Source organism: Sphaeramia orbicularis, chromosome 7 (assembly GCF_902148855.1).
Source record: "Sphaeramia orbicularis chromosome 7, fSphaOr1.1, whole genome shotgun sequence".
NCBI lineage: Eukaryota > Metazoa > Chordata > Actinopteri > Kurtiformes > Apogonidae > Sphaeramia > Sphaeramia orbicularis.
In genome coordinates, this window is record NC_043963.1 from 40,161,226 (window position 1) to 40,173,562 (window position 12,337).

Below are 12,337 nucleotides of genomic sequence, written 5' to 3' on the forward strand. Positions count from 1 at the left end.
GTATGAAACTCCAGGGCTGAAAATGAGTCTTAGTCCGGCCCTGTTCTGGGTGACATCACAAGTGGATGGTATTAATAAGAACTCTGATCTCCGCTTCAGATGCCTTTCACAGTTATCCTACTCAGTGAAAAACTTCGCAGTGAACTTATAGCGTGAAGTGTGCGCGGGTCCAAGCAGAAGGTGGGATTGGAGTGGGACAGTGCCAGGTCACAAGTGGACGCACATGCTGATGGACACAACACACAGCATCTGTCTCTGAGAAAGAAGACAACCGCACGAACCTCATCCACAGATTCAGTGATGATGGACACGGAAAGACGCAACTTCACGGGTCAGTGTGACCGGTTTACTGACGAACACAAACGCATCACAGAGCAGTCGGAGTTTGCCGCTTGCCTCTTTCTGTCTATACTGCCATGTGAAAACACAGTCCAGGTGCTAATATTCGTCTTTGTGTTCCTTACTATTTTTTCTTTTCTGATCAATGGGCTTGTTTTATTTGGAGTGAGCCGGTCCGATGATTTATCCGAGGAGCCGCAAACGATGCTCCTTAAAAACCTGATTCTGAGCGACATGTTGCAGACCTTCAGCTTCGGTCCAGCGGTGATCCACTCCCTTCGCCGACGCCGGACCATGATATACGGTTTCTGGTGTAACACCCAGTACTTTGTCGGGACTCTCAGCGTTTTCTCCAGCCTCGTCATCATCACCTTTATGGCACTGGAGCGCTACCTGTTCGTGTGCCAAGGTATCCGCTACTTGGTCATCCTCACTCACCGGCGCCAGCGTCTCATCCAACGTCTGATCTGGGTTTGCACGTTCTCCATCGCCACCATCCACTTGTTTGCGCTGAAGATCGGCAGCGTGAATCGACAGGTCACCAGTGGGTTACTGTGTGAACCGGACATAATGGAGCAGATCTTTGGTTTCCCCCATGCCGCTGTTGGTTTTAGGAAAATCCTCAGCACCCTGAGTCTGTTTGTGTGCCTCCTGGTTTACGCGTTTTCCTATGTAAACATGTACATAGTCGCGCGTAATGCGGCGATTCCGTTCAACGCGGTGAACACCGCTGCGCGCAAAACCGTGCTGTTCTACTGCGGGATGCTGTTCCTGCAGCTGCTGCCGCTGCTGCTCAAAGTGGTTTCGGACGCACTGTGGGAAATAAAGGGGACCGTGGCTATGACGGTCCCGGATGCCTCTCAGAGCGGGAACCTGACCCCTTCAGTGACTGCCACCGTCCTCCACCTATCCCTGCTGGTGACGCTCATGGTGCCGCCGTGCGTAAACCCGATGGTGTACGGACTGAAGAGCGACAAGATCAGGCTGGCGCTCCGTAATTCAATCCGCCGGTTTTGGGATAGAATAGTCGCTGACAGAAACGAGAACTTAGAGCTTCAAACCCGACGCACAGGATAGACCAAAGTGACGTTTTCTTCTGTAAAAGACAGAAGTGTCACACTCATTTTAGTTCAGTGGCCACATTCTGCAAATTATCCTTAAACAAAAAAATATATATATATGAATAACCTGAACAGCCATAAATAACTAGAAACTTCTTAAGAAAAACAAGTGAATGTTTACAATGTATTTATTTATTTATTTTATGTATTTATTATGTATTTATGTATTTATATATTGTGTATTTATTTATTTTTTCATGTTATGCCTCCTCTTGCCATTTCCAGATGTACGTTACAACTTACAGATCACAGTAGATCTACAAAGGCACAACACATTTAGTGACAGGCATCTGGAAATGAAAGATATAACATTTAGATTTATCAGTAGTAGCGTTTCCATTGGACATCAAACTTTACTGATATTTACTAAATGTGGAAAAAAACAAAAGTGCATAATGTTGGTTTTTCCCATTAAATCACAAATGTGATTTGTTTATTTATTATCGCAAGATGACACGAGAAGTCATTCCATAAACATAAACATCACGCTAATTTACAGAAATATTCATTATTATTAAATATTACCCCTCTATCTCGTACTAAATTAAAAAATGATTGGGTTTCCTGGTGTGTCCACGCATACTGCGACATGTTTGTTTCAAAACTCTTCTTCTTTGCTTGTTGTAACTTCTGTCATGATATACCAGTTTCACTACAGCCGAAAAAATACCTCTTGCCAGCGCAAAAACTTGAATCAAAAAACAAGAGTTTTGGCAAAATTGTCGTTGTTCCACGAGGCAAATTTTATGCGCACGTTATATTCGCCCGATTTGAGGGTCAATGGAAAAGCGACTAATGAAACAACTCAATGACGAACTGCGTCTGGTCCAGGGTGCACCTCACCTTCATCCATAGGTATTTGGGATAGGCTCCAGCACCCCCCGCGACCCTAGTGAGGATAAAGTGGGTTCAGAAGATGAGTGACTGAATGAACTCAATGACACCACTGACTATTAATTTCCTCCTGGGCGCCAGATTGGACCCTGTGGAGGGCCGGCTTTGGCCCGTGGGCTGTATGTTTGACACCCCTGGAACAATCTGAAGAAAAGCAAACCAGTTTGTTTGTTTTTGGGCCACTGGAGCCCCGCTGTGTTTGTTGTTTTTCGTAGAGTATTGTTGCTTTGTAAAATTGTTGCATATTGCTCTGCTTTTAAACTATATCGGGACATTCTAAAAAACTTAAAAAAAACAAAACAAAACAAAACAAAACTTAATGTAACTTAAAAGTCCAAGAACAGCGATCAGTCATCACCAAAGTTCTTAAATGCCCACTTTCACTCCTCTAAAAATCTAAATGCAAACCTCAGTATTATGGATACTGTCCACATTAGGTATTTTCCATATAGGCGCCCACAATAGTGAAAAAGCTTAATCAATCCTGATGATTGGTTGCTGTTTTCGGACATTCAGCTACATTAAACTTTTTTACAACAAGCTTTTTAGAATGTCCGTTTATATCGCAAAACAAAGCTGAATGTAAAAAGCTGTACACGTCCTAAGTGCTGGCAGAGAATCAGGTGATTTTTGTGATTCCCACAGTTCGTGAAGTAACCACATGCGGATGGTGCTGCTGCACATTGAAGATGCGCTAGATAATTTTATGTAGCTCCAGCCTGTTGTTGACGTTGTTTTCAAAGTTGTCAGTTGTATTACAGACGTGCACTGGTGGCACTCAAAATGAAAAGTTTATTCACTGTTGATGCTTTAAGACACACACCGAGGAATGTACAGGACAGCTTTATCCAACAATCATATTACAACATTCACTATTGAACTTTCATCTTCAACATCTGCCTCAGATAAAAAAAATTAAACTCCCCTTCTCCTGAAAAGATGTCTGTCAACCTGTGCCCTTCACGTGACAATTCAGGACACATTTCAAACTCATTACTGTTCTATCAGACAGTTCAACAAACATCCTTGGAGTCAAGAAGAAAAATCCATTCTGTATTATTCATTTATAAAGTTACCTTAAATCTTTTCTCTCACTCCCAATCTCATAACATCTATTAACCCAGTCATTTTAACATTCCTTATGTTCAGTCATAACTCATAAGTAATTTCCCCATTGTGGGATCAATAAAGGAATATCTTATCTTATCTTATTTATGTGCAATACAGCCTCTGGACCAAACATTCCACTCAGATATCAAAGATTAATCTGTTAATCTACGATGTTTGTATGATTGTCACAACTGTTTTTATTTATTTATTTATGTAATGTTATGATTATTTTAAATTCCTAGTTTATGGTGTTTGTCTTGTATTGATTATGTTAATGTGAATTTCTTTCTTACTCAGGTCTTATTAATTGAATAACGATTTAATAATTGAATCATATTTTATTTCTGTACAGTTTTATTTTGGGTGCTGATGATCTTTCAGGTGACACCACATCAAAAACATTCATTCATCTATAGCTGACAGAAACACATGGACTCAGGATTACTGTGACAAAACTTTGCCTAGCTCCATATGGAGTTTTTGTTACCTCAATCTGGAAGCGTCAGTGACATATCTGAGCTCAGAGGCATCTGAGACAAACCATTATTCAGCGGAAATGTGCTCAGACTCAGCGTTCCAAGTCTGTATGGACAAAATGGATGCTGTGTGTTGTGCAGATCAAAGACAAAAAAGGATCATCCATGTCCTTTCATTCTCATCACAGATGTAATGTAACAAAGAAAAATTCAGGTACATTAAGCTTTATTACCTCGATTTAAATTTCAGTGATTTAATTGCCTCTTCTGCTAACAGTGAGAGGTCAATAACACTTCAGCAGTTTTTGCCCGCTGTCAGCCTTAAGAACAAATTAACAAATGAAAGTGAAATAATAAACAGTTGTGCTGCATTAGTTCACTTCTACTACAGAGGCCTTGGGGATATGACAGGGAAGTCATGACAAAAACACCAACTATGAAAGCAGAGGAGAGATGGATACTAGCTGAATGTTAAAACCCTGTGGTTGTAATGCCACTTATTATGCCATGATTCTATGTATTTATTTACCTAATGTGTGTCAAGTGTGGGTAGGAGTTGATAGAAATTAGGTTTCTGTTAGACCGGATCATTATGACATCTTCAGTACTTTATTGATGACACAATATTGATATGTAATTAATAACTAGATTTGAGCGACAAGTGTGACTAGACAATTTCCACACGCGGAAATCGTAAGAGGGGGTCGGGGGTCGGGGGTGGTGGGGCATGCCAGTTTGAATCCATGTTCAGGCTGAAGCAGCATGTAGCTGGACAATGACACTGAGAAATGTTTGAGAAACACAGCAGACATGACAGGAGACTGTGTTCATTAGTTTGAGTCATGTGTGACCTGATTAGTTGATGCTGATCACCTGACACCTGAGCTTCAACTGTCTGTGTTCTATACTCTGTCTGCAACTGAGAACTGAAGAGCTGTGTGTGTGTGTGTGTGTGTGTGTGTGTGTGTGTGTGTGTGTGTGTGTGTGTGTGTGTGTGTGTGTGAGAGAGAGAGAGAGAGAGAGAGAGAGAGAGAGAGAGAGAGAGAGAGAGAGAGAGAGAGAATCAGTTTGAATCAGTTTATTCTATCAGTAATAGGAGGAGAAGGAGAAGTAGTAATAGAAGTAGTAGTTGTATTTTTAGTAGTACTAGTAGTAGTAGTATTTTTAGTAGTAGTAGTAGTGGTAGTTTTAGTAGTAGTAGTAATAGTAGTATTTGTGGTAGTAGTAGTAGTAGCAGCATTTTTAGTAGTTGTAGAAGTATTTTTAGTAGTAGCAGTAGTAGTAATATTGGTAGTATTTTTAGTAGTGGTAGTAGTGGTAGTTTCTATCATTAATAATATGTTGTCAAAGAAAGTGTTTGCCTTGAATCCCCGCTCGCTTCAATATGCAGTCCTGTGCAAAAGTAGGAGTTATTTTTAGTAGTAGTGGTAGTAGTATTTGTAGTAGTAGTAGTATTTTTAGTAGTAGTAGTAATAGTAATAGAAGTAGTAGTAGTATTTTAGTAGTAGTAGTATTTTTAGTAGTTGTAGTATTTTTAGTAGTAGTAGTAATATTTTTAGTAGTAGTGGTAGTAGTATTTTTAGTAGTAGTAGTAGTATCTTTAGTAGTAGCAGTAGTAGTAATATTGGTAGTATTTTTAGTAGTGGTAGTAGTGGTAGTTTCTATCATTAATAATATGTTGTCAAAGAAAGTGTTTGCCTTGAATCCCCGCTCGCTTCAATATGCAGTCCTGTGCAAAAGTCTGTAGTCACCTGTTAGTTTAGAACTTCTGAGCAACCTGGACGCACCAATAACCTCCTTCCACAGCCTGAGTCTGAGCCTGTACCTGTAGCAGCTTGTAAATGGTATACAGCTGAGAAGCCTGGCTCTAAGTGGTGTACAGCACAAGCCATCAGCTTGGAGGAAGGTGCCAACATCGGTGCTGAATATACAGACTTCACTGAGCATTAAATGTGTATTAAATGTGCTTAATGAATCACTTTCTACAGCTAATATGTAGCCTTTGTATATCTAGTCATAAATATGTATGAAAATGTATCAATTTGTGACCAAGTGCTTGAATAAACTATTGAAACTGTGTACCTGTCTTTTCTTTCCCTAAATAACCGAAATTCCTAATTCCCCACATAACCATCCCATTCTTCAAAACTCTTGCCATAAGACATAGTTATATTTAAAAAATAAAAAAAATGCATCCATAGTTTATCAAAATAGACACCTTAAAGAACATCTCAGCAAATTTTAATAGTTAGGAGACACTTGCAACCGCATTTTTAAAACGTTTATTTATTTATTTATTTAATTTCGAACATGCAAATAAAATAAAAACAAAACAAAGCAAATTAAGACATAAACAAAATAACATTTAAATGGACAGAATCTATCTTCAAGCACATACAAGTCTGAATTTTGCATGGTCGAAAAGGAGTAGGAAGAAGTATAAACTTATTTAATCCTACCCCTCAGTGCTTTTACACCTTTATTGTTAACTTTATACAGCGTGTCCCATAAGTCTCCATACATAGGCGACATAATACATTCCATACATATATGGTTCTAACATGTATTTCTTTATATTTCTTCTTTATAGTTCTTCAGCAGTGGAGGACACGCATTGAAATGTGTTCCCGACAAAATGGCAGTCATATAGAGCACATTATATAAATAAAAATGGTTTATGTCAAGAAACGTTTATTTTTCCTATGTATGGAGACTTATGGGACACCCTGTACAGCCATCAGCCTATACTATTTCCCTAATTTTAGCATCGTACCACAACAATCCATAATACAGTAACTGAATTATCCACAACAGTATGTTCATGTCAGTATTTTCATACAAACAGACTCAACAAATCAAACATTTTCTTCAATAATTACAGCAGATTTATCGGTACAATATCATACATAAACAAAAACAAACAGGCCTCATTGTCATTATTAAATACTGTACCTCTCAAGAATCAATTCTTTATATCTTTTTTTAAACTGAATTATATTTGATATTTGTTTTATCTCCACACACAATTTGTTCCACAGTTTTACTCCACAAATGGAGATACAGAAACTTTTTAATGTAGTGAGTACTTTATGAATCTTTAAATTTAATTTTCCCTGTAAATCATAGCCTCCCTCTCTTTCACAAAACATTTCTTGAATATTGCCCAGTAGTAAATTGTTTTTTGCTTTATATACTATATGAATAGTTTTGAATTCCACAAGGTCAATGAGTTTTAAAATTTTAGATTGTAAAAATAGTAATTTGTATGCTCCCGAAAACCAACACTGTGAACAATTCTTATTGCAATATAAAAATCCTATGTAATGAACTTGTATATGTGTTTCCCCATACCTCCAAACAGTAACTTAAATTAAGTAAGATCAATGAATTATACAGAATCTGAAGTGATTTCTGATCTAATCTCCCCTTTGCTCTGGCCAGGACTGAGATGCTTCTGGACAGTTTGTTTTGTAGATATTTTATGTGAGGTTTCCAGTAAATTTTATCATCAATTATCACTCCAAGAAACTTGTTTTGATTCACCCTTTCTATATCTACACCATCTATTTGTACCTTTATCCCATTACTTGTTTTACATTTGCCAAAAATCATGAATTTTGTTTTACACAGGTTTATCAACAACCTATTTTTGTCAAACCATAATTTAGTTTTATTTAGCTCAGAAGTGATTATGTCCAAAAGTTGCTGTAAATCCTCACCGGTTCCTAGAATATTTGTGTCATCTGCATATAGTATAAATTTAATTTTTTTAGACACTTTACATATATCATTAATATACATTAGATACAATTTAGGTCCCAACACTGACCCCTGGGGGACACCACACACAATACCCAAACACTCAGAACGACAGTCTCCCATCATCACAAACTGTTTCCTGTTCTCCAAATAACTTCTATGCCCAATTCAGCACCACTCCTATGGAAGCAAATCTGTGTCATCAGATTTGTAGCTGAAGAAAAGTTTTGAACACATGTAAAAAAAAAAAAAGAGGTTGTAAAAATAATTTGTGCAAGTGTAGACCATATTTGTATCACTGGGAATGTTTTGTTCACATGTGTAACTAAATCTGATGAAGGCACAACTCTGCCATCCTCAGGTGCAACGCTGAAATTTCGAGTTTCAAAACTTAAGTTACGAGTTTCGAAACTGAAATTACAAGTTACGAATCCGAAGTTACGGATCACCAAATACAAGTTACGAATTATGAGTTTTGGCCTTGTTCTGATGTCTGAGTGAATAACCAATCAGAGCGTTATTCACTGACCTGCCAATCAACATTACCCCACCTATATGCAAATTTCCACCCAATCAAATAGTAGCAGCAAATTTCCCGCACACACTTGAATATCAAATATTAATTCGGCAGCACGAAGGCACCGAGAAAAAGGGGGCGTTCCCGAGTATCACATTTTTTTTATTTTTTTTTTTAAAAAAGGGCTCGAACTCGTCCATTCGATCCCCTCAGTTCAACAAGCACGACACCAAGTGTTGTCCCAGTCTTGTCCCGCCTCCCTGTACACGAAACAGGTACAGAGGATGGCTTCATCAGTTCTTAACAATGACTCCCATCCTTTGCGAGGAGAATTTTAGCTCCTTTCTTCTGGACGGAGGTTCTTAGTCCCAAGGTGCAGGACAGAGCGTTATAAAAATAGCTTTATTCCTGTCGCCGTCACTGAGCTCAATAAGAAATAGTGACAGTGCACTTTACTAACTTATTTAGTTATTTATTCAATTTCTTTGCTCTATTTATTATTATTGTGACTTAACATTTTTAAATTTTTAAATTTTATGTTCTTAAGCTGGTTTTTTTCCCAGATTGTTTTTATTTTTATCTTTTCTGGTTTTTATTGTGTTTTTATTGCATCTTGTTTTTATTTATTTGATCTTATTTATTTTATTCTTTTACTTATCCATGCTGCAGATGAATGGTGGGACACTGAGCACTTTTTGTCCTGTCTTTTTGTCCTGTCTGTAAGCGTGATCAAGTGCCTGTCTTGCATGTTCAATGTATGTGTTGTTGTAATGCCAAGGCAATCACCTAGACTGCAAAACAAATCTACCTACGAGTATAAATAAAGTAACCTTGACCTTGACCAACACTATAACCATTAGCCTAGGACAACATTTAGAGCCTAATAATAAGATCATCTAGGCCTACTATTGATCAATCACAGCCTCGTTGGTTAGATTATTTCCTTTATATTTCTCATCACAATCTTACGGAGCCCGGGAAGGGAAATGCAAAAAAAAAAAAAAATTATTGCGTTATAACGCAATACTTTTGCGTTACAACACAGTCATATCTGCTCTCTCTTGCTTGAGGTCCGTGCATAATACGTTGTAGTACAGTTCGGGTCCGACCGTGCCAGGTCTGATATGCCCCCCTGTCCTGTGTAGTATGACCGTAACTCTTTCATTATTTGTCCGATCGGAAAAATTCCAACGGTTTCTGATTGAAATTCCTATTTGCCCAGCTTCACGTGTGTGTGCAGCTTCATGGATACAGGTGGATGTGCGCCGAGTGTGAATGGTCTGCGCATGAGAAAGGAGGATGTGCGCGTAATAAAATCCTTTATACTCCTGAGCCTAAAATGGTCCACCTGGACTTGTTTTCTTATTTTGAACATAAAAAGGTCAGAAAATATGCTTTGAGTCCTTTTGTCCATTTTTGCAAAACACTTCGAACGTTCAATATAGCAGTCACTGTTTGTTTTACTACTGTAATAACAGTTTAAAATGACGAAAAACACAAAAACGTAATTAGTTTTTTTTGTTTGTTTGTTTTAGCAGAAAAACACTGAAATTACACATGGATACAAGATTTGAAAGTTAAATATGAACTTTGAAAGTATAAAAAGTATTTACAACAAACCGTGTGAATATTTGCCTTTTATTTTGCAAAAACAGGGTAAAAATCCAAACTCTACAGGTGTTTTACACCCCCTACACAGGGCATTTGTCCGTTCTATGTCTGCAGAGTGCCTTCATGTTCGTGGTTCTGTCAGAAACAGTTGTGTCAGTTCACAGCTCTGATACAGGCAGTGCTCCTATGGCACAGGTTGCACATGGAAAATAGTCTGTTCACACCAAAAGTCAGTCCTCCTGTGGATGTGTTGAATGTCTGTGGGATTTGGACTGATCATCATCAGATCTGCCTCCGTCCTGCATCTGTGTGTGGACAGTCTTCAGTCTCTGCTCTCATCACCAGAGCCTTGCGCATCACCGTGGCGTCTCCCTCTTCATCCTTGAATGTAACTACCGGTGGACACATGGAAAAATAACACACACAGAACAATGTATCAGACAAACAAAACAAGGTCAAATTGCACTGTTGAAGAAAAAAAAGTCACCGAACATCAGCTCTTATATTTTGTAGAGCGTCATGCGCACTTTTAGGCACAGAAAGTCCAACATACTACAAACTAACACATATTCTATATGGTTCGTACTTTATTCTATAAAACCACCATGCAGTATAAGCGTCAATTTACACAAACAATAAAGTAAAACAAGTAAAAACTACATAGAAAAAAACAGACAGTGCTTCAGTCATGTAGACAGTCCACTAAATGGAACTGGGTGAACTTTACCTTTCTTCTTCACATGTTGCTCCATCAGTCGCTCCTTCGGTCACAAATCCATCCGTAAACCTCCAGGGTGGTCTTGGAACTGTGGATGTCCGTCTTGCCTACATTTTCCAACACTAGATCTAATCCATTATCCACTCCGTTATGCGCTCCGGTTCTCTGCTCCGTGAATCCGCTCTGCTGTGTGCGTCCCCAGTCAGAGTGACTTATTTTGTGACTTCTAGGACGGGTGCCCATGAAATTTTCGCATTGACCCAAGAATGTCCATAAAGCACAATGTCTCAGGTTTCAGAAACTGTTGGAATTTTTCCGATCGGACAGATAATGAAAGAGTTACGGCCATCTGAACTACACATGCATAGGGCACAGGACTGCAGGGTGGTGTGTCAGACCTGACCCACCTGTCCGATCCAGAATGCAGATCCCAATGCAAAAACTATTGCGTTATAATGCAATACATTTTTTTTTGTTCATGTCCCTTCCCGGGCTCCGTAAGATTGTGATGAGAAATATAAAGGAAATAATCTAACCAACGAGGCTGTGATTGATCAATAGTAGGCCTAGATGATCTTATTATTAGGCTCTAAATATTGTCCTAGGCTAATGGTTATAGTGTTGGTGTCGTGCTTGTTGAACTGAGGGGATCGAATGTATGAGTTCGAGCCCATTTTTTAAAATATGCGATACTCGGGAACGCCCCCTTTTTCTCGGTACCTTAGTGCCACCGAGTTTATATTTGATATTCAAGTGTGTGCGGGAAATTTGCTGCTACTATTTGACTGGGTGGAAATTTGTATATAGGTGGGGTAATGTTGATTGACAGGTCAGTGAATAATGCTCGGATTGGTTATTTGCACGGACATCAGAACAAGGCCAAAACTCGTAATTCGTAACTTGTATTTGGTGATGCGTAACTTCAGATTCGTAACTCGTAACTTCAGTTTCGAAACTCGTAACTTCAGATTCGTAACTCGTAACTTCAGATTCGTAACTCGTAACTTCAGATTCGTAACTCGTAACTTCAGGTTTGAAACTCGTAACTTCAGCGTTGTACCTGAGGGTGGCAGAGTTGTGCCTCTATCAGATTTAGTTATACATGTGAACAAAACATTCCCAATGATACAAATATGGTCTACACTTGCACAAATTATTTTTACAACCTCTTTTTTTTTTTATTTACGTGTGTTCAAAACTTTTCTTCAGCTACAAATCTGATGACACGGATTTGCTTCCATACACTCCCCTGATTCCGCACTGTTCTAGTTTATTGATTAAAATGTCATGATTTACGGTATCAAATGCTTTTTTTAAATCAATGAAAACTCCAACTGTGAATTTTTTATTGTCAATGGAGTTTGTGATTTCTTCAATGAGTTCAGTTAATGCTAGTGATGTTGATCGGTTGGTTCTGAATCCATATTGACTGTCTGAAAGTAATTTGTATTTTTCTATGAATGTATCTAGCCTATCATTGAAGAGTTTTTCCAGGATTTCCCGGATTTAGAAAAAAAGGAAAATTTAGATGTTAATTTTTGTTTCCTACATAACCATGCAGTTTTTCAAATTTTTATGGCAAAAGATGGCACTATATCTTTTGTTTCTTTTTATGAGCTTCAAGTACTAGTTAAGACCTTTAAAATGATGTATTATTCATGTCTCTATCTTAAATACTTTTTGAATTACAGTATAAAATGTAGTCGGGCACTCCCTACATAATCATGTGACTTGACCTAGTTGTAATTTGAAGGGTTGGAATGAGCATACATATTTTTTTTCTCATTCTCCT

General features: G+C 38.2%; 1 protein-coding gene across 1 annotated transcript; it reads left to right on the forward strand.

Moving 5' to 3' along the window:
• The first annotated feature begins 303 nt into the window (after nucleotides 1-303).
• LOC115422479 (olfactory receptor 6C4) lies at nucleotides 304-1,416 on the forward strand. The gene has a single exon (XM_030138830.1). It carries the CDS (start codon nucleotides 304-306, stop codon nucleotides 1,414-1,416), a length of 1,113 nt encoding a protein of 370 aa, XP_029994690.1.
• Nucleotides 1,417-12,337: the final 10,921 nt, after the last annotated feature.

Excerpts from the sequence above, each read along its gene's own strand:
- LOC115422479 (XM_030138830.1), top strand. The coding sequence starts at position 304 with ATGGACACGGAAAGACGCAACTTCACGGGTCAGTGTGACCGGTTTACT.